The sequence below is a fragment of the Rhineura floridana genome, chromosome 15 (genome assembly GCF_030035675.1).
Source record: "Rhineura floridana isolate rRhiFlo1 chromosome 15, rRhiFlo1.hap2, whole genome shotgun sequence".
NCBI classification, from domain to species: domain Eukaryota; kingdom Metazoa; phylum Chordata; class Lepidosauria; order Squamata; family Rhineuridae; genus Rhineura; species Rhineura floridana.
Genome location: NC_084494.1, coordinates 14,292,051 through 14,314,217, shown reverse-complemented (window position 1 = coordinate 14,314,217; position 22,167 = coordinate 14,292,051). Strand labels below are relative to the sequence as shown.

The 22,167-nt window shown below is 42.3% G+C and overlaps 1 protein-coding gene and 1 long non-coding RNA gene across 5 annotated transcripts; one reads left to right on the top strand and one right to left on the bottom strand.

The window, feature by feature from the left end:
- Positions 1 to 51: 51 nt before the first annotated feature.
- Positions 52 to 18,847, bottom strand: TMEM50A (transmembrane protein 50A). 2 transcript variants are annotated; one of them, XM_061597356.1, is made up of 7 exons: positions 18,742 to 18,847; positions 15,354 to 15,466; positions 14,493 to 14,605; positions 12,872 to 12,939; positions 6,786 to 6,878; positions 3,685 to 3,754; positions 52 to 495 (listed from the first exon to the last, which is right to left on the bottom strand). In XM_061597356.1, the coding sequence occupies exons 2-7, from the start codon at positions 15,444 to 15,446 to the stop codon at positions 450 to 452; spliced, it is 483 nt and encodes a 160-aa protein (XP_061453340.1). In that variant the 5' UTR covers positions 15,447 to 15,466; positions 18,742 to 18,847; the 3' UTR covers positions 52 to 449. The 2 variants fall into 2 exon arrangements, with proteins under 2 accessions (XP_061453340.1, XP_061453339.1); XM_061597355.1 differs by lacking the exon at positions 18,742 to 18,847 and adding an exon at positions 17,040 to 17,411.
- LOC133370697 (uncharacterized) lies at positions 18,801 to 21,742 on the top strand. Of its 3 annotated transcripts, none has more exons than XR_009759185.1 (4): positions 18,801 to 19,263; positions 20,716 to 20,774; positions 20,988 to 21,138; positions 21,561 to 21,742. It is a non-coding gene; the product is annotated as an uncharacterized LOC133370697 (long non-coding RNA). The 3 variants fall into 3 exon arrangements; XR_009759186.1 differs by having other exon boundaries at positions 18,803 to 19,135; XR_009759187.1 differs by lacking the exon at positions 20,716 to 20,774 and having other exon boundaries at positions 18,808 to 19,263.
- Positions 21,743 to 22,167: the final 425 nt, after the last annotated feature.

Below are 22,167 nucleotides of genomic sequence, written 5' to 3'. Positions count from 1 at the left end.
CCCCAAACAGTTGGAAAGCTACCCTTAATGAATGTAGAGAACAAGCATGACTCTAATACATCTATTACATTTTAATGTACTGAATTTACATCTTTCATTTTAAAACCTTCCACACAAAGTCAGTCAAGTATTTCCATGTCCAAAAGTAACAGTTATACAGCAAAGACACACCACATATAAATGAGCTGTAAAAGAAACATTTATAGTTTAATATTCATTTATAAAAACATCAGCAAGACGACTTTATAAGTGTTATATCTTCTCAGTTTTACATTTTAGTCATGTGCTATAATAATTTTGTGTCAAAAGTCAGGAGTAGAAAACAGTCTCAAAGAATGAAAAAATGGAGTTTCATGATTTGAAAGCGCAGACAGTTTTCATCTTCATTGATACCAGAGCACAAAAGGGAGTGGGCAATTAAAAATAGCAGGACAGATATTCTGCTTCATTTATTGCCACAAATCTTCAGTGCGCCCAAACTTAAAGACCAGACCTCTGTTAACAAAAGAAACACAAGATCAGCCACAGAGAATGTCAGAAGTGTCACATCAAAGGGAGCAAAGCAGCATCTTGAAAATATTTTCATAGAGAGGCAAGAAAAAATATTCTAAACAAATTAATAGTCTTCCACCACAATCCTATGCATCTTTCCTCGAAACAAAACCCCACTGACATCAATAGGACTTAACTCTCAGGGAGGTGGGATTAGGATTCAAGCCTTAGGTTTGTTTTCAGAGATTGCTTCCAGCACTAATGGGAATGCCTAACAGGAAAGGATTGCCAATAAGGAAAAAAAACATTTCAGAGTGTGTGCGTGCCGGGGCTAGAGCTATCATCACAATTTTGGTGCAACAGTAGCTGCACCAGTCCTGTTCACCTTTCTGAAATGCCAACAATCCACACAGTGATTGGGAACTTAAACATGTGGATTTGGAGTGACTGACAATGCTCCAAGATAATGATAATTCACAGTACCTAGTAAGTAAAAGTTTATTACAGTCAAAGACCAGACAAGTACCTATAATATCAAAGGACACTGCAGACCAATTTAATATTGCATGTAGTGAGCAATGGAGTTCCCAGCTACCACTGCAGCCACAATCCAGACAAAGTGAAGCATTTTTGAGGTTCACTAATTTCAATGAGAGAGTTAAGCATGCCATTTATTCTCTCCCAGTGAAACCAACTGGACTACAAAGGGCTTGACTTTGGATGGCCACTGTCCTTTGTGTGAACGGACGCTTATGCATCTACATTCATGTGCAAGGCCACACTTCTTTCACATTGGATGGTATCATGTAAGCACTATCCTATGTAGGCAGCAGCTCATATAAATGTTTTATGCACTGTATAGAAACCTAGGAAGGTGTCTTATCCAGAGTCAGAGTAGGAGTTAATCTAGTTCAGTACTAGCTACTGTGATTGACAGTTCTCAGAAACGAGCCTTTTGCAAAGAAAGAGACACAACATGAACTAGTCCTATATTTTGAACTACTCTGAAGTGTGTAAAAATCCATACATTTTAGTCAGCAAACGCTAGTCTTCCTTGCACATAGCCTTGGTCTCTTCTCTAATGCTTTAGCGTAGCTAAGTTTTATTTTTGTTGGGATAGCTAACAGTTCTAAAAGGTGGTGGCAAGAGAAAAAGCTGAAAGGGCCTCACTAGACTCAACCCTTCCTGCTATACCAGTGCAGAGCCAGAGCTGAGCTACGGGAGCAAAGAGGCTGTTCCTAAGCAAACCTCAGTTCTGCACAGAGCTTTAAAATACCTCTCCATACCATTTCTGGCACACACAAATCAACCAGATAATTCCTGCGGTTTAACAGTGTAAGATGGGGCAGTGAACCTTTTTTGGGCCAAGGGTCACATTGACCCATGGGCAACCCTCCAGGGGCTGCATGTCAAGGTAGGTGTGGCTGAAGTGTAACAGTGGGTGCGGCCATTTTTATAAAAGGACAAATGTTAGGGGGCCTTGAGGGTCACAAAAATATTTTGGACATCATAGAAGGGCACCTATGGAGGGAGGCAGTACAAAACCTTAGAAATGTTTAAAAATATTTTTTTTTATGACAAAGTCCAAGGGGATCAGGGGCCACAAAAAAACTCTTGGGGCCTATATGAGGCCTGCAGGCTAGCCACCCAGTTATAGGATATTTATGTGCATCAATATATTATATTTTAAAAAACACGTTTGTGGCTTTTCTAAAATTATTCTGTTTTTCATGTTCATATGTGTAGTGGCTCTTGTTGCTATAGCTCAAAGCTGCAGCACCTTACAAATAAATCTGAAATTTGGACATAAAGCAGAGTTAAGTAATGCAGTACTCAACAATGTGCTTCGCAAAAGGCCATGAGTGCATTTTTAGCAGCGATTTTGAAGCTGTGAGTTACAAAGGTATCTGTAGTTTTGATGTAAGCATAGATGACATAAAAGGTGCCTTAGCAGCTGCTGCACAAATCCTGTAACGCTGAGGAAAAATGGACAGAAAGTGTTAAGAAAGGCTCTTTCATTTAGAAGGAGCTTATCACCAGTCTTTTCTTGGGATGTTGGTATAACTCATTGCAGTAAGCAGAAAAAGTTTTCTTCCAGATACTGCTAGTCTTCTCTCCTTCCTTCTTTACCCCCAACCCTTCACACTTTAAATCATGCCCCCTTATTAAACAGAGAGAGATGTTAAATAAGTACCTTTGAGCATTTAGAGAAGGGATGAGGAAGCCCCATGTTATCAGAGCATACTGCCCATCATTACTTGGGCTGATGGGAGCTGGAATCCAACAACATCTAGAGATCAGAGGTTCCCCATCTCTGATTTCCAGAATGACATTTGCCTCACTATACCTGTACTTAAGGAATAGGGCTACCTAATTCTTTTAGCTGGAGATGACAGGGATTCTAATCAAGTTATGGTCCATCCTTGTGAATGCCACCATCTATTATTTAGGAGCCCTGTCTTCAGAGGTGAGGGGGTAGTGACCTTATGAAATGTCCCCTTCTCACAGTCACAAACTTTATTCAGTTTAAGGCATGTTAACACAATTTTTTCCTCCAGAACTTTTAATAAAAATGTCAAGTTGTTTTATTGTTCTTTTAAACGTTGTTAGGTAATTGGAGTCTATTGCTGTTTCATCATGTTTTATCCTGCTTTTGCAGTATATATTGCAATTTGTTTAGCGGGGCTTTTATTCTGTATTTTATTGCTTTTTTGTAAGCTGCCTTGTGAGTTTTGTATATAAAACACTTCACAAAGACCTTTCTATTTCAGTAAGCATTTTAAAGAGGTTTTGTTTTTTTCTGATGAATTTTGATTTTATCCATGGTATTTTTTAAAATCTTTATGTATACTGCTGAGAAATGTTAGTGACTAAGCAGTATATAAATAGCTGAAATAAATAAATAAAATGGGAGAAATGAAGTCCAAATATCCTATATAACACATAGTCCAATTTTTAAAAGGCCTTTACCTTTTTTCCTATCTTATATTTAGTACCCCTAAACCACAGGGCCAGCCACTTCTCCATACCTGGCCGTGCCAGGACGTTTGCACCACTGCACTCCATCCTTGTATCTACCAGGGTAACCCAGAGCCTCCAAAAATCCTTATCTGCTCTTAGCTACTGAACTTTCTTGCACGGTAGATTTAAACACAGAAGAACAAAGAAACAGAGAAAGAAAAATGTTCTTACCCAAAGAAGATAAATGCATTTTGGAAGAAGACTGCTATTCCTGGGTATAGTGGTGGCTTGTCTGGTTTATCTGGGAAGGAAAAAGGAATCTGTTTTATCTGAAGTTCAGGAGTTTATTCATAGCCCCCTCCTGCAACAATTGCCAGCTCATTTATCTGGTAAGTTTGGTAGGCACTGCCAAATGACTTCTTACAGGAGCAAGTGTGGCAAAGTGGTTCAAGTGGGAGTCCATGAAGCTCACTGGGTGACCTTGGGCCAGTCACTGCCTCTCAAGCCTAACCTACCCCACAGGGTTACTGTGAGGATAAAATGGAGACGGAAGAAACATGTATGCCACCTTGAGTTCCTTGGAGGAAAAGTGAGATATAAATGCAGTAATACATAAATGACACCACTGCTATCAGAATCTAGCAATGATTTTACTTGCAGCATTTTTACACTGGTAATAATGGTTGTCAAAATGGAACACAATAAAAGAAGAAAAATCAATTAGATGATCAATTTAGAACTACAGTCAATAATGAAACAAAATCAAATGAAAATTTTCAGCAGCATTTATTGCCTGCCTTTCACCCAGAGGTCCCAGGGCGGGTTACAACAATCTTAAAATACAGTGTTAAAAACAATTAGAAACAACCAGAATGACAAAATAGGGTGAGTCCTAAAAATATACACCTCAGATGGCAAATGCCAGGGTAAAGAGGTGACTAGCCCAGATATGTAAAATATCTGGAAATTTTGAAGCCATGGGAAAAACGGTTTGTTTTTTCCCCCAGAAAAGATACTTTTGGAAAAATGGGGGGAAATGCAACATTAGCACTTTTTACAGATTGAAAGTCACTTTGTTACTTCAGGAACATAAAATGTAATTATTCACAAGTTGGTTTGGCATACATTATCACATTTGGTATATTAAAAGTACATTTTATTCAAACAATTATTACAAATTGAATTTAATTTTTTAATTTTTTTGGTAATAAATGGAACTACAAGCTCCTGAACTGAAAGGAACACCTGAACTGTAAGGAACCTCTTCCATTTTGCCAGTTTATGAGGAGCAAAAAAACACAGAAGAAACCATCAACATTAACAAAGAAAATTATTTATGTCTCTGCTAGTCCTCCACAGTGTCAAGCAGACCATCCATTCTCATAAAAAGAACTGAGAAAAATGGGGGGACCAAGCAAGATTCAATGAAACATTTTATTCAGCATGCTAAAATAAAACATTCCATAATCAATTTTTCTTCATTTTTTTCAATTTTTCAAAAAAACAAATTAAGGCTTCGAAACCCCCTCCCCTGGAAAATAACATTCCCCCCCCAGGCTTTCACATCTCTAGACTAGCCCACAAAACAGAACTTACTAGCCTGCTGGTGCATGCACTCCATCAAGTTCCCGAGTCCAGGCGTGATACTAAGACAGCAATCCTTAAACACATTTACTAAGGAATAAGCTCCACTGAGAGCAGAGGGGCTAACTTTCAAGTAAATAAGCACAATATTGTGCTGTATATTGGGTGCCTGACAGTGCAGTCCTATGTACATTTACTCAGAAGTCCCCTTGTATTCAACAGGCATTTAGTTAATTATAACATTTAAATATACAAATAAGATAATGAAATCAAAGTCTGTAATACAGCATAAAAATCAGCAACAGAGGATACAACTCAATATAGCAAACATAAAAAAGGTAAAGGTGTCCCCGCACTTGTACTGCGAGTCGTTTCCGACTCTTAGGGTGACGTCTTGCGACATTTATTAGGCAGACCGTATATATGGGGTGGGATTGCCAGTTCCTTCCCTGGCCTTTCTTTACCCCCCAGCATATGCCGGGTACTCATTTTACCGACCATGGATGCGACCCTTTTTACTGGAGATTCGACTTCCTCCTTCTGTTGGAATCGAACTCCTGTCATGAGCAGAGCTTCGGCTGCGTTACCGCCGCTTACCACTCTGTGCCACATACCTGGAAAATTTCATTGATCAGAACACTCCAAAAAATCTAACATGACTAAAAGATTTTAAGATTAAAAAGCCTAAAAAATAAAAAGGTCTTCAATTGGCACCAAGAAGACCACAGTATAAGTGCAAGGTGAACCTCTCTAGGGAGGGCCTTTTATGTAGGCTGCTCAGATGTATGTGTCTGGTTTTCCACAAAGTCAGAGGGCAGAAAAGTCCAGTTATGGGTTAAAACTGTACTGGCAGTCCAAGGCCACAGACTGCAGCTGTACAGAGCTGGATAGTTATAAATCCTTGAAAGTGAAAGCACACTGTGTGGGGGATGTTGTTAGAAGTTAGGAGCCGGGAATGTGTTCATGTCTGTACCTTCAAGTCAGTAAAGACTCTTAAAACTATAACGGTCTCTGTCTCTCTATCTGCTGGCTCTCTGGGACTGGGTTGCAACCGGGTACAACCGGGTGCTGGGTATACGCTGGAATTCACCGCGCAACATTTTATAGCTGGGTTGCCATCACTGAAAAAGTCCTCTCCTTGGTAGCGATTTAGTGCATCTTGTTTGGAGGAGACACCTGGAGAAGCACCTCAGATTATGACCTCAAGGTCTGAGTAGATATACTCCGTGATATGCATGCACAGGATTGCAGCCTGTATATTTATTACAATGAGGGAGCCTGCCACCTTCCATATGTTGTTGGACTATGACTCCCATAATCTCTGACTGCTGGCGGGAGTTGTAGCCCAACATTTGGAGGGCCACAGCTTCCCCATCCCTCATTTATTGCATTGATACCCACCTTTCTGCAATAGAGAAGAATGTGAGATATGTAAGGTTCCCAAGGATCTCCCACCCAATCACTGACCAGACTCAATCATGATGCAAGGTTGCTGCATAATGAACTTTCAGACAGCAGCCCACAATTAGGAAAGCCTAAAACGGGACACCGTGCCTCCAAGAAAGGAATGACAGAGTTTGGTCCATTCTTAAAGTAAGAAAGGAGACATTTTCATTTTTAGACATACAGTGCAATTAGTGTTCATAATGTAAGAGTCATGTCCCTGCATGTATTGAGCTTACAATTTAAAGTTTATACTCACAAGCTAAAGTGTTGATTTCAAAGGCTGCTCTTAACAGATAACCTACCGTTAATAACATAGCCTCCAAAGAGGACCCACATAGATGCAATCAGAGATCCAAACGCCAACATAAATCCGATGAACAGCCAAATTCGAGCACCTTAAAAATAGATATAATACACACATTTTTAAAAAACAAGCAGCTCCATTGTTCAAAATAATCTGGCTGACTACATAAAATAATGGCCAATGTGTGACCTGAAAGGCACAAATGAACAGTCTCTACCAGAGCTTTGTAAAGCCTATGTGTATCAGGTAGAATCTACCTGCTGTCCATGTGTCATGCCTGGGCAGTCTGAAAGTACATTTTAAACATGAATAACTTGGTACATCATGTCTTTAAGACATACTCCACTTGCGAAGAAAGCACTTTTCACTGCTGCCCCTTAAGTACCCCCTTTGAGATTAGTGAAGTTGAGAGTGTGTGGGGCCAGGGAGATGTTCAAACCCCTGCTTAACCATAAAGGGTGCATTTAAGATATATATAATTAGAGTTTGTTAGGAAATTGCACTTGTGGCAATTGTAAATTCCCTTCTGGATCAGCCTTACGGCAAACCAGATCTCTGTTTTTACAGAAGCCAGCCATGGAGAGTGCAGCAAGGTGGTCTGTGTGATATTACTTGGTCAATGTTCCTCTGTGCTTCCCAGAGCATTTTTTTTCACCTTTAAAAATTTGATTTCCACCTGCTACAAATAAAGCTCCAAGAGACCATTCAAGCGACTAAACGCTCATTGCTTTGCTTTAAAATGGCAGCCAGCCTGTCTGAAGCTGAGGGTGATGCAGGTGAGGTACAATTGGTGTAACTGTCAAATTCGCTGCCAAGGCAAGGGGTGGGAAAGCTGGCCTCAACTTGTGAGAGGGAAATGAGAAGAATCAATATGCTGTTTGAAAAGTACATCTTATATATTCAAAGTTCCTCAGTCAAGTCAGGCAAATCACTCTCTCCTATCTTAGCTTCCCCATGCATAAAATAAAACTGGGCTGCTGCTGGTGATATAGTAAAACAAAAGGTGAACATGAATAAATGTGTTCAACATAAGGAGTTCACTGTATTTCTTTTCTTTAATTATCTTTTTATTGGTTTTCATAAGAATAACAATGAGAGGGAAACATATATTAAAAACCCTGCAAACATAAAAGGAAAAATAATAAAATATAACCAAGGCAATATAAAGGGCACAAAGGACAGCAATAAAACCCATAAAAGTCCAAGATGGTACAGTAATAATTGTATTTGTGGATGAGGGTGCCGACCTGGCGTGTATAACCGAGACCTGGGTGGGTGAGCAGGGAGGAGTTGCCCTCTCTCAGCTTTGCCCACCTGGGTATACGGTGCAGCACTATGGCAGATCTGAGGGCCGGGGAGGCGGGGTCGCTGTGGTCTATAGGAGTATTTTCTCTCTCACCAGGCATCCTGTCCAGATGACGACTGGTCTAGAGTGCCTCCACCTTGTACTGGGCCAAGGAGACAGACTGGGAATCTTGTTGGTGTACCGCCCACCTTGCTGCCCAACAGCTTCCCTAGCTGAGCTGACAGAGATAGTCTCGGAGGTGTTGTTGAGGTCCCCCAAACTTGTGGTGTTGGGGGATATCAACGTTCATGCCGAGACTGTCTTATCTGGAGCGGCTCAGGACTTCATGGCCTCCATGACAACCATGGGGCTGTCTCAATTTGTTACTGGCCCAACGCATGTGTCGGGTCACACTCTTGATTTGATCTTCGCCACTGGTCATGGAGATGGTGATCTGGAGGTGGGGTATTTTTCATCTACTCCATTGTCATGGACAGATCACCGCCTGCTGAGTTTTAGACTTACGACGACTCTTTCCCTCTGCAAGGGTGGGGGACCTATTAAGTTGGTCCGCTCCCGGAGGCTTATGGATCCTATGGGTTTTCAGAGGGTTCTGGGAGTTTTTCCAGCTGATAGTACTGGCACTCCTGTCGAGGCCTTGGTCGAACTGTGGAATACAGAGATGGCCCGGGCTATCGATACGATCACTCCCACGCGCCCTCTTCCATGCAGAGCTCATACAGCTCCATGGTATACCCCGGAGCTGAGAGTGATGAAGCAAGAGAGAAGGAGGCTGGAGTGCAGATGGAGACGAACTCCAGACGGATGCAATTATGCTTTGGTAAGTGCCTCTACTAAGTCGTACATAAAAGCGGTAAGGGCGGCGAAGAAGTCCTACTTTGCTGCCTCTATCAAGACATCTCTCTGCCGCCCAGCAGAGCTTTTTAGGGTTGTACGAGGACTCTTACATTCTGGTCCTCAAGATACCATTGAAACATCTGAAGCTCGTTGTAACGACATTGCAGGGCACTTCCAAAATAAAATCGCATGCATCCGTAGGGACCTAGACTCTGATGTTACGACAGATGAATCCATTGAAGTGTCCAGAACACGGTCTTGTCTTTCATTATTGGATGAGTTTCAGTTGGTGCAGCTTGAGGAAGTGGACAAGGTGCTTGGAATGGTGCGGGCGACCACGTCTGCTCTAGATCCTTGTCCATCTTGGCTGGTCAAGGCTAGCAGGACTGGTACCACCGGCTGGGCCAAGGAAGTGATAAATGCCTCCTTGAGTGAGGGAGTAGTCCCTAGTAGCCTCAAGGAGGCAGTAGTGAGACCTCTTTTGAAGAAACCTTCCTTAGACCCAGATAACTTGAACAATTATAGACCGGTGGCAAATATCCCCTTTTTGGGCAAGGTTCTGGAGCGGGTAGTTGCCAATCAGCTCCAGGTGCTCTTGGATGAGACCGATTATCTGGATCCGTTTCAATCCGGTTTTAGGCCTGGTTTTGGCACTGAAACAGCCTTGGTCGCCCTGTACGATGACCTCTGTCGGGAGAGGGACAGAGGGAGTGTGACTCTGTTGATTCTCCTTGATCTCTCAGCGACGTTTGATACCATCGACCATGGTATCCTTCTGGGAAGACTCACGGAGTTGGGAGTTGGAGGCACTGCTTGGCAGTGGTTCCGCTCCTACTTGGCGGATCGTCGCCAGAAGGTAGTACTTGAGAAACATTGCTCGACACCTTGGACTCTCCATTGTGGAGTCCCTCAGGGGTCGATTTTGTCTCCCATGCTTTTTAACATCTACATGCAGCCTCTGGGTGCCGTCATCAGGAGTTTTGGAGTGCGTTGCCACCAGTACGCTGATGACACGCAGCTCTATTTCTCCTTTTCATCTTCTACAGGTGAGTCTGTGGATGTGCTGAATCATTGCCTGACCGCGATAATGGACTGGATGAGAGCTAATAAACTCAATCCAGACAAGACTAAGTCACTGTTGGTGAGTGCCTCCCCTGCCCAGATGGTGGATGTTCACCCTGTTCTAGATGGGGTCACACTCCCCTTGAAGGAACAGGTTCGTAGTCTTGGGGTTCTTTTCGATCCTTCCTTGTCTCTTGAGGCGCAAGTGGCCTCGGTGGCAAGGAATGCGTTCTACCACCTTCGGTTGGTAGCCCAGCTACGCCCCTATCTGGACAGGGATGACCTCGCCTCAGTTGTTCATGCTCTGGTAATTTCTAGGCTGGATTACTGTAATGCGCTCTACGTAGGGCTGCCCTTGAAGACAGTTCGGAAGCTTCAGCTAGTGCAAAACGCAGCAGCCAGACTGCTGACGAGGACCAGCCGGTCAGCACATATAACACCTGTTCTGGCCCGTTTGCACTGGCTACCTATTTGTTTCCGAGCCAGATTCAAGGTGCTGGTTTTGATCTATAAAGCCTTACACGGCGTGGGACCGCAATATCTTGTGGAACGCCTCTCCCGCTATGAACCTACCCGGTCACTTCGCTCAGCATCTAAGGCCCTCCTCCGGGTACCAACCCATCGAGAAGCCCGGAGGACAGTTACTCGATCTAGGGCCTTTTCTGTAGTGGCCCCCGAACTGTGGAACAGCCTCCCCGAAGAAGTACGCCTGGCGCCTACGCTTCTATCTTTTCGGCGCCAGGTTAAGACCTGGCTATGCTCCCAGGCATTTTAAGCGTTTATGTTATAATTTAAATTTTTTATTTTTTATTTTTTTCTTTAGTTGCTGCTTGTGTTTATTGTTTGTTGTCTGATTTTATTGTTGATATTTTGTATTTTAACCTCTTTGTACACCGCCCAGAGAGCCACTCGCTATGGGCGGTCTATAAATGAAACAAATAAATAAATAAATAAATTTGTGCAGCTATAAGCCATAATAAACATAAAAATACATTTAGGAAAAGTCCAGAAGGTACAAGAAGAACTGAATTATACTAGTGCAGCTGTGACATTCTTGATAAACTTTAGAAAGTAGACTGTTTTAGGGATGAGACGCAAGTTGAGCAGAGCTCTAGCTATAATTAGAGATGTAAATGTTCTGAAAATTTTTAAGCCATGGGAAAAATTCAGATTTGGAAAAAAATGGAAAAATGCAATACATATTTTAGGACATTTTATAGACAGTCACTTTGTTACATAAAATGTACTATGTTTAAATTGGTTTGCCATTAAATTACCATGTTTAGAATTTAAAATAGTTTATTTAGACAATTACAAATTTTGTTTACTTTTTTAAAAATAGTATTTTTCTTACAAGTGGAGCTACAAGCTACTGAACTGTAAGGAATCTAACATCTCTTATTTATTTATTTATTTATTTTATTTCATTTTTAAACCGCCCATAGCGAATAGCTCTCTGGGCGGTGTACAAAAGATTAAAAATACAGAAATACAAAATATCACAATAAATAAACTGAAACAAAGAGATTTAAAATTGTAACATGAAACACATTAAAATGCCTGGGAGCATAGCCAGGTCTTAACCTGGCGCCGAAAAGATAGAAGCGTCGGCGCCAGGCGTACTTCTTCGGGGAGGCTGTTCCACAATTCGGGGGCCACTACAGAAAAGGCCCTAGATCGAGTAACTGTCCTCCGGGCTTCCCGATGGGTTGGTACCCGGAGGAGGGCCTTAGACGCTGAGCGAAGTGACCGGGTCGGTTCATAGCGGGAGAGGCGTTCCACAAGATACTGCGGTCCCACGCCGTGTAAGGCTTTATAGGTCAAAACCAGCACCTTGAATCTGGCTTGGAAGCAAATAGGTAGCCAGTGCAAACGGGCCAGAACAGGTGTTATATGCGCTGACCGGCTGGTCCTCGTCAGCAGTCTGGCTGCTGCGTTTTGCACTAGCTGAAGCTTCCGAACTGTCTTCAAGGGCAGCCCTACGTAGAGCGCATTACAGTAATCCAACCTAGAAGTTACCAGAGCATGAACAACTGAGGCGAGGTCATCCCTGTCCAGATAGGGGCGTAGCTGGGCTATCAACCGAAGGTGGTAGAATGCATTCCTTGCCACCGTGGCCACTTGCGCCTCCAGAGACAAGGAAGGATCAAAAAGAACCCCAAGACTACGAACCTGTTCCTTCAAGGGGAGTGTAACCCCATCTAGAACAGGGTAAGCATCCACCATCTGGGCAGGGAAGGCATTCACCAACAGTGTCTCAGTCTTGTCTGGACTGAGTCTCAGTTTATTAGCTCTCATCCAGTCCATTATCGCGGTCAGGCAGTGATTCAGCACATCCACAGACTCACCTGTAGAAGATGAAAAGGAGAAATAGAGCTGCGTGTCATCAGCGTACTGGTGACAACGCACTCCAAAGCTCCTGATGATCTCTTCTGTTTTGCCAGTTTACGAGAAGGCAAAAAAAACCAGGAGAAACCATCTACTTTATAGTAAAAAAAGACATGTGTTCTAGAAATTATTTTCTCTCTTTTAGGCCTACAGTGTCAAGCAGACAAAGCATTCATTTTCACAAAAACAGCTGAGAAAGGAGAAAATCAAGACTCCTTGATTCCATACTACATGAAACATAATCATTTTCTGAGCTATCACCATCAGTTACTGCTTCTTCATATTTGTCATCATATTTATCATGGACTTATAAAAAGTGAAGGATGAAACAAGTTTCTATACTCGTTTACATGTCATACTCCAGTATTTTTAAATTTTTGGGGGGGAGGAACACAAAAGGCCTTGGGGAAAGAAGGGGGTTTCTCAAAATTCCTGTTTTTTTCCCCTGGGCCTTCACATCTCTAGCTCTAACTTTTATTTATTAAGTTTACCTGTTTGTCCAAGGCAGCCTTCACTGTAACTGTCCCCACGCACTTGCCCATTGGATACTGCATTGATCCTTCATGAATAAGAACAGAACACATTTAGGTACTTAGCATTTGTACAATAACAAACACAAAAGTATTCCTTTTAAAACGCATGAAACAACACTGCAAGATAGCACAGTATTTTCTCCATATTGCAAAGAGTGTGGCTTGCCTAACCTGACCTTATGAATTCATGGCAGAGGTGAGACTTGAACCAAGGTCTTCCTGCTTCATAGCTCAGACTCTCAGTCAATATGCCATGCCAACTTTCTAGGAAGCAGCGATAGCTGAAACTATTCCCTCTCCATATATCTCCGTGCTACTTTGCATTTGGGGGGGTCAGCAATTTAGAAGAACAACTGAAACAGCTCAAAATAGACAAAATAAATACTAAGTTACATTGTTAATCACTGAAGCGGGAATCAAAGTTTCAAATTTGTGGGCGGCCTACACCCCTACAGTTATTCACAGATTTCAATGTGCAGTCAAATACAGACTAAGGTTTTGTAGCTCAAGAATTGGTACCCACCCCCAATCAATAAATACAGGTAACTCACTCAAGCATACCCTCCATAGCCAAACAAGCAGCCTGGGAGTTTCTCACTCAAGACTGCACCATGCCAGCAGCATGGAGACAGCTCAGACCATGCTACATGCTGATATCCTCAAGACAGACACTAGGGGTCACCAGGAGCATGCATGCAGCCCATTGGCTAAGGGCGGTTTATAAATGAAATTAAATAAAAAATAAAATAAATAAAGTGGAAGATAAAGTTGTGCCATTCTGGGATAAAACAAAGCAACAATCCTTGTTACATGCCTGGAAGTTCAGATATGTCCTCCAATTGTGGGCACTGTGTTTTTCATGTTTGCAACTTTTCAATTTATATACTCAGTCCTCTAGTATGGCATGAACAAGAGTCCCAATATTGTCATGTGGTATGCTGGAATAAGCATTCTAATTTTCAATCATTATGGTGAAATAAAGGGCAAATATAAACTTCTCCTGGACCAAAAAAAGTATAAGGGTTTCAGAGCTATGGACACTTATTTGAGAGTAGGCCGGGCTGACGTCTGAACAGTGATGTGGGGAGAAAATATTTTCAAAACAGAAAATTTTCTGGGAAAGCTTACCAATGCTTTATTTTCCCCATGGAAACATTTCCAGTTCATAAGTTCATTAGTAATAATGAATGGATTCCAACTGCAAATGCAAAGTAAAGCAAGCTTGGCAGTTTCAAAGTTTTAAGCTTTACTTACTAAATACAAGTAAATGTGCTAATTAGATGACTCTCTAGGTCACCAGATTTTTTTCAGTGCAAATTACCCTTATTTGCATGGGAAAATTTTCCAGTTCAAAATTGAAAAACCCAAAGCATTGCCTTGGATCAGACTATAAAAGAGTCATCCTATGCTAATACTGCCAAAAGTACTTTTTTGTTTATTAGCCTGCCTCTTGGAACCTATATCCCATAATATCCCAACAAAACAAGCTGTTCTAATCTGATTAAATATAGGAAACCCACATGGCATTTTTCATTATACATTCTAATACAAATTCTACAAGATTATTTGTAATACCTACATTAGGAATGCAACTGTAGCTATAACGCCACAAGCATGGTATGAATGGTTGAAATCTGCCGGTTCTGTGTATTTAACTGCTGCATCTATGATAATCCACCAACCTGTAAAAAACTGATTGAACACAACAGTTTCCAATGTGATCATCAACACAATGCTGTCATAAAGCTGCTACCACCACCACCACCACTATCAGATATCAACAATAGTAACAATCAGAAGCTAGTGGAAGAACATTTCAATCGCACAGGACAATTGGCTGCTGAGCTGACCACAAAGTAACAATACTTCAATAAAAAGACTCCATAAGTTCCAATATGAAACTGCTGAACTGGAAATCAGATGCTCTGATTTTACTCAGTTTCGGTTTAACTGTAACCATGGGTTTCTTTCATATAACATGTCATACAGGTGTAAAATTTGCATAATGTAACTAGGAAAACACTATTATCATTAATTACTACTGTAATTGGTCACTGTTATTGTCTTGCACACAGCTGAGACTGTACCTCTTGTATACCATGCCCTTTTGGTCCAATTGTTGGTGTTTGGTTTATTTTTTGGTGGGAGGTGTATATATCTAAACATCTTGCATCTGACAAAGCAGGTTCCAGTCCACAAAAGTGGTATACTTTCAGTTACAAGATTTTTTGTTCTTAATGCAGCACACTAATGTTTAATATTCAATTAAAATTAAACTAAACGGGTTTTTAATATGCACAGATTTACACAGGATAACTGTCCAATGAAATAATTGCAGATAATACATGTGAATTTTCCGTCAACTTAACAAGAGTCAACAATCAGGAATACAACACTGTAAGGAAAAACAGAAATACAAAATAAGAGGTTTTATACACACCAGCACCCCTGCAGCAATAGAAGCTATTGTATTTCGCTTTTCCCCCCAGTCAACACACTCCGAGCACCTCATGTTCTCAAGAAACCCAGACATATTTTAGTGCTTTGGAAAACCTAGGAGAAAACACAAATGTCATTTCTCTGCTTTCTCTGTGTTTAGGTATATGGCTTTTAATGTAGTAACGGCACTTGAAGTTAGAAGTATTTATTTAAATATATATTTTGTAAGGTTTACCATTTCAAATAAATCTCAAAATAGTTTACAGAAATAAAAATACATTTAAACCATTTAAAACACAACATTACAGATATCAGCAACAGAAAATATAAAATCACATACATAAGAAAATAAACACAAAGGCAGCACACAAACTCTGCTAGGGATGTGAAAATTGCAGTGTTCAAAAAGTTCATTCTAAAGTATTCTTGGTTCCAAAATAAGTTATTACTCCACTGGCAGGCAAGCATACTCAGCCAGAAAGCAAACCAAGACTCTCTCACACATCTGGCCAGCTGGATTCCAAAGAGGTATCCTTTCTGCCCAGCAAGGGGGGATGGTGGATATACTTGTTTAAAGAAGAGAGTAGGAATGAGAAGAACTCCATTGCTCTGCACTGCAAATAGGTGAAGGGGGTAAAGATGAAAGGACTAAGGCCTGTATGGGCAAACCACATGTACCTCACATTGTACTTTCTTGATTTTTTAATTATATAACATTAATCATAAGGTTACCACCTGCAACCCCTAATGGGGAGATGACCTTACCACAGGAATAGCTTGCAGTAAATTCAGCCTTCCCCAGCCTGATGTCCCTCAAAAAGTGTTGGGCTCCAACTCCCATCATCCCTTACCGCTGGCCATGCTGGCAAGGGCTGATGGGAGTTGGAAAACTTAGTAAAAAAGAAGGATACAGGTTTTAGGAGGGAGGTCCTGTGACCTTCCAGATGTTGTTAGACTTCAAATCTCATTAGCAATAATAAGCATGGCCAACAGTCAGGGATGATGGGAGTTGGGAGTCTAGCAACTTCTGGAGGCCCACAGGTTCCCTATCCCAGCTCTAAATAAAATATACATATATAGAGGTATATGTATACATTATATATAGATGAAAACAGACACATATATATTTCCTATTGCCAGCCAACTGGACTATCTAAGAGAACTCAAACTAAACAGCATTAGATAGACATCTTCCCTCGCTAGACAAGATTTCTAGCCTAATCCTATGTATTTAGTTTCACTGCGTTGAACAGAGCTTGTTCCCCTATTAAGAGTGTATAGGGCAATTTTGTGCACACTTACTTAAAAATCAGTAACATACAGTAACAGTAATCAGTGGAGTTAACATAACTCCTAAATAAACATCCAAAGGGTTAACCTGTCAGTCAGCCACAAAACCTACAGATTTCTAAAATTAGATGATCTGGACTTCTACCATCCATCCAACATATCCTTCATCCTTTTGCAGGGATACCAAGTCCCAGCAATCTTTTTAGGAAAGGATAAAACGAAGTAAAGTCGTCTAAACTTGTCCTGCATGGCAGCGTTCCCCCAACCCTTGATACACCCGTTGGCAAACGACTGTCCATGCTAGAACTGAAGCCACGGCCTTCCTCCTCGTCTCCTCCGGACTCTTCTCCAGGGGATTCTAGGGTGGGGGGGAGCTGGGATCCCTGTCCCCACTTACCTCCCTCAAGCGCGTTCTTGGGATAGCCGGCGCGACGGCGAAAGCCACCGATACTGCCCCCGCTCAGCTGACCGACTCCACCAGGGCGAAAGCCAATCTCACCCCCTCCCCAGTGAAGTAAACAAAGGCTTAGGACCCGGATGCTGAAAAGGCCGAAGCAACCATCACAGAGGATGCCTATACTGCACAGGCGCGGTAGCGCTAATTGCTAGGCTCACGCAGAAGGAAGGCGAAGAAGCCTGTTCATGCGCACTGGCGCCTCGTAACTGTCACAGCTGCGTTGTTCCACCTGCTTGCGCTTAACTCCAAATTGGGGGGGGGTGTGTGTTCTTGACTGCGCACGACAAAACGTCGACAGGCATAGCGCCACAGAAAAGGCTTGCGCATGCGCTTATATACCGGAGGAGAGCTGGGCCCACTTTAGATACGGCGCGCATGCGTGTCTTCTTGTTATGCTCGGAATAGCTGCCCCTGAGAAACCACGGAAGCGTGGTTTTATCGTGCGTGGTTTGTAACATCATCCCCCCCCCCAAGAAACGCCTGCTGTTTCAAATTAGGTCTCCTATAGGGAAACCCCTTTCTTAAAAACGCCCTTGCAAATGCTTCTTTTGTTAGGAGGGAGAAAGTTCGAAGTGGCATGGAAGAGCATCTGCCTTGCATGTTGAAGGTCCCAGGTTCTTCAGTCCCCAACAGCATCTCTAGGAGGGGGCTGGGAGAGAAGCCCTGTCTGAACCCCTGAAGAGCTGCTGCCAGTCAGTGTTGACAGTACTGAGCCAGACGGACCAATGGCGTGATTCCGTTTAGGCAGCTTCCCATGTTCCTCAAATTGTTTTCATATGGCACCAGCAGGTGTAACTGCAATCTGCGCATGTTCTTCCCTTGTTCCTGACTTCTTAGCAGTAAGGCATAGATACTGTATATATTTATTTAATTTAATAAGTTTCTATACCGATTTTCAAAACAAATCTTCTCAGAACAGTTTATGACCACATCCCGGCATACAATAGAATGTACTTTTAAACCCCTTATAAAGCAACAAAACAGTATTACACCACTGTAGTACTAACGCCAAAAACTTAAAAGCCAATGTGCCAGTGACATATGGGGAAAAACATCCGAATCGGGTCAAAACAGTAATTATGCAGCTCAATTCCCATTAATTACTAAAGACGGCTGGGCCTTTTTCCAACTTGCAAGGGATGGGGCCTGTCTGATGTTTACATTTACATCTAGGTTTGTGTCCCGTCTGTGTTTGGAAAGAGATTGTTACGGTATCAAACAACACTTCAGACAAGTTTGCTATGAATTTTGGCCAAAAGGCGGGGTAGAAATAAACAATAATAATAATAATTATCAGAGTAAACAAACAGACATTAAAGCTGCAATTCAATACATACTTAATCTAGGAGGATGTCCCATTGTACCCAGTGGAGCTTACTTCTGAGTAGGCATGTAGTGGATTGCAGCTCAAATTCTTAAAGCAAAACGTCGCTACTTCCGCCTTCCCCCCCCATATCCCAAAAGGTCTAATAATCTAAAAACACACAATTCTCTGTGTACATGAATAATGTCGGGAGGGAGGGGGCTAACTCGTAAAACACGCTTCTATTGCAGTTCTATTGTGTTCAATAGAGCTTGCATCCAGGAAGGCGTGCAGTTTAAGAAAGCGCGGAGATTGGAGATGAGGCTGAAAGCACCTTACCACAATCCTACAATGTTGTCCTGTGTTGTGACGCTCATTGTACGATTGCAGGTTAAGGGGGGAGGAAGAGCCGCCTTGTCTCCATGGCTACCGTCGTGTTCGAAGCTCCTCCCTGTTCCTCAATCCCCCGTTGCGCCAGCGCACTACTATCATTGTGACGCAACAAACACTCCGCAGCCGCCGCCTCCCCTTCTGCGGGGTAGGGTGGTTGTTCGGGAAGCGTTTGCGCTGTTTCAGTTGGTCTTGGGCGGCGTAAGGAGCCGGTCCACTTCGTGGCGGCTGTTGACGGTGTAGCGAGTTTAACGCGCTTTGTAGTTCGGGGGGTGATTTCTTTTTCTCCATACGCTTGACGACACATTTCAAGCAAACCCGAGCAAGCTTTTTTCCTTTTTTGGTGTGTATGTATATGTGAGATTTCTGAGCGTGTTTTTGTCCTCAGTTCCCTTACTTCCATCATGGCGGTGACCAACGAAACTGGGCTCAGGCGCCACCACAGAGCCAGGGCCCACCCGCCTGGTACCAGTGAGTCTGAGACGACTTTTTCGGGGGGGGGAGGCTAGCTGCTAACAGCCGCTGAGGCGAAGGGGATGGTGGAAGTCGGTTGGTGGTGGAAGGTTGCCCCCATAAGTTTTGCTCTTGTTTCTGGAAGGGGAAACAAGGTGGTCGATATTACCCTCCTTACCGAGGTTGGCATGGAGGTGGCAGTATCGGAGTGACACACCTCGCAGGGTAGTTGCGAGGATAAAACGGAGGTGGAGAGAGCCGCGTTTTGCCACCTTGAGAGCCTTCAAGGAGGGCTGGGATAAAAACGTAGTGACTTTCTAATGGGAGGAATCAAGTTGTCTTAAATAGGGCTCACTTCTTAACCAGTATTCTTCACGGGCTGGGGAAACTTAGCACAACAAAATGAAAAAGGCCCGGCGAAAACGTTGGCAACCTTATGGGGGGAAGAGAAAAGGGGTGTGAGTTGAATTACAGTGTAGGTTGTCTTGGATTTCTACAGGAAATAAAGTAGTAGGAGTACTAAGTAAGAAGTTTTTTTTTATTTAAACATGTCTTTTTGTGTGTGTGTGTAAACTGCATTGGGAGTTAGATGGTCTAGAAGCATAGTGAGTAAATCCTGTGCTGCTTAAACGATGGGAAGGGTTTCCTCGTTTCTATATCCCCACATTTTTTCTGCCTGCCAAAGCAAGCTTGTCTGTGGTGCAAGATTAGGGTAAGGAATATTTGTAAGGCTGTTCATGCTAGAGTTCATATAATCTTTTAAAGTGAATTGGACCACTGGTCCATCTAGCCTGATGTTGTCGCCTCTGCTTCTCAGGCAGGGATTAGCCCCTGCTCTACTGTCCCCAAAATCTTTTTAATCTAGCTCAACCGCGCCCCTCCCTCCCCCCTTGCTGCAGGAAAGTAGGTGTGTGACCATGGAGCTCAAGCCCTTCTCAAGTGCTTTAGTCTGAAAAGAATGCTTGTGTCCAAATCTGTCCATAGCCATGTTTGCATCTATGCATCATGCTGCCTAGTTCTATGCATGCTTATTGAGAAATAAGTGTCCATAGCAGTCTTTCTTGAACACTTCCTCTGAAATCAACAGGGTATGATGATGATGGCTGGCTTATGCTATTCTGTAGGCACTTGAACACTGTATATAAGGAGTTCATAAAAAAAGCACCTCTGAAATCTGGTTTCTGCTAAAAGGATCTAATTGAGAAAGTAGAAGCAAACTGTGTGCGATTAACAAAAGATATAGTACTATGGGAACACTTGGGAGTAGGCACTATGGGACTTGAGTAGAAATGCTTAGGATCCGGCTAATAGTCTTTTTATAATGCATTTTTTAGTATGTTGAAAGTACATCACATTAATTCACAGTACAACACCTCTTGGTATTACAGGAAAAGCATCTGAAAAAATGTTAAATTGTCTTAAGGCCACATAATGTTGCTGTAGAACTGACTGGGTGCTTCTTGTTCATAGGAACCCCCAGCCAGACTATGGAAGTCCTGAGGAAAAGGGGAGTTCTTCAGCATCTGGTGGTCAGTTATTCATGGGAATCTATGATTTGTGTTCAGCAGACTGTTTTATGTCTCAAATGCTAGCATCCCATCTGAAATTCTAAGATGATGTGGGATGCAGGGAAGTTGGTGACAACCAGAAAAACTGTTGAGGCTGAGGTGGGTAGGGGTGATCTTCTCCAAATGAGAATTTGGTTTACCATTTTTAGTGAGTACTCTACTGCTTGTTTTTAGAAAAAAGAGAACTACTGGAAATTGCAAAGGCTAATGAAGCAAAAACCTTTGGAACAGACAACATCATCTTGCCAGCCAGCTTGAAAATCAGTACAGTAACAAAAGAAAGTGTGAAAGTAGAAAGCCAAACAAAGACAGTGTGAAGATGGTGGTAAGTATGAAATGGGTCTTCAGATGCTGAAGGTAAATGCTTTTTAAAACTGCATGATAAAATAAAGCTTTGTTTCATTTCATCATTTGAAAATTCAGTTAATGCTTCTCAAGTTTGGAAACCAAATGAAAGATGGCAAATCATAGCCTGTTAAAATAGTTACCAAGTAATTCTAAATACCTGGGTTCTGTGAAAATGTTTTCACAATTCCTAGTGATTAAATTTAAAAGTTACATTGCTAAAACCAGCTCTTTGGGTTTGCTTGGAACTCTTCCATCTGCCTTGCTAACCCAGATATGGTTAATTCAAATGGTTGTTAAAGAGTGTTTAATGCCTGTCAGATTGTCATGCAACAATTTGTTCCCAGAAATTCTTTATATGGACACATAGCGCATTTTACTTGCTTTATTTCTGTCTTATAGAAATCTTGAATATGGTCTCCAGCACTGATGAAGAAAATCTGGTGGTAACAAAGTGATTGTGGGCGGTAGCTGTGCTGACTTAGGGGAGGGAAATATGAGCCAAGTTAACAAAAACTATATTAGCACACGCGTTCAAAAGACTGGAAAGCTTTTACACAAATGAAGTACTATAATACCTGCTACATACTGGGAGCTTGTTTCATTTCTAAATTAAGCAGCTGTTTGCATCAATTGCAAATAAGGCATTGGGTCTTTAAAACTCTAAGAACATAAGAAGAGCCTGCTGGATCAGGCCAGTGGCCCATCTAGTCCAGCATCCTGTTCTCACAGTGGCCAACCAGGTGCCTGGGGAAAGCCCACAAGCAGGACCTGAGTGCAAGAACACTCTCCCCTCCTGAGGCTTCCGGCAACTGGTTTTCAGAAGCATGCTGCCTCTGACTAGGGTGGCAGAGCACAGCCATCATGGCTAGTAGCCATTGATAGCCCTGTCCTCCATGAATTTGTCTAATCTTCTTTTAAAGCCATCCAAGCTGGTGGCCATTACTGCATCTTGTGGGAGCAAATTCCATAGTTTAACTATGCGCTGAGTAAAGAAGTACTTCCTTTT

Bases quoted from the DNA above. Each gene is read 5' to 3' on its own strand.
- TMEM50A (XM_061597356.1), bottom strand. From the start codon at position 15,446: ATGTCTGGGTTTCTTGAGAACATGAGGTGCTCGGAGTGTGTTGACTGG. The intron at 6,879-12,871 runs GTAAACTTAATA...TCTATTTTTAAG, and splicing joins AGGCTGCCTTGGACAAACAG to GTGCTCGAATTTGGCTGTTC. The intron at 496-3,684 runs GTAAGAACATTT...TTTTGTTAACAG, and splicing joins AATGCATTTATCTTCTTTGG to AGGTCTGGTCTTTAAGTTTG.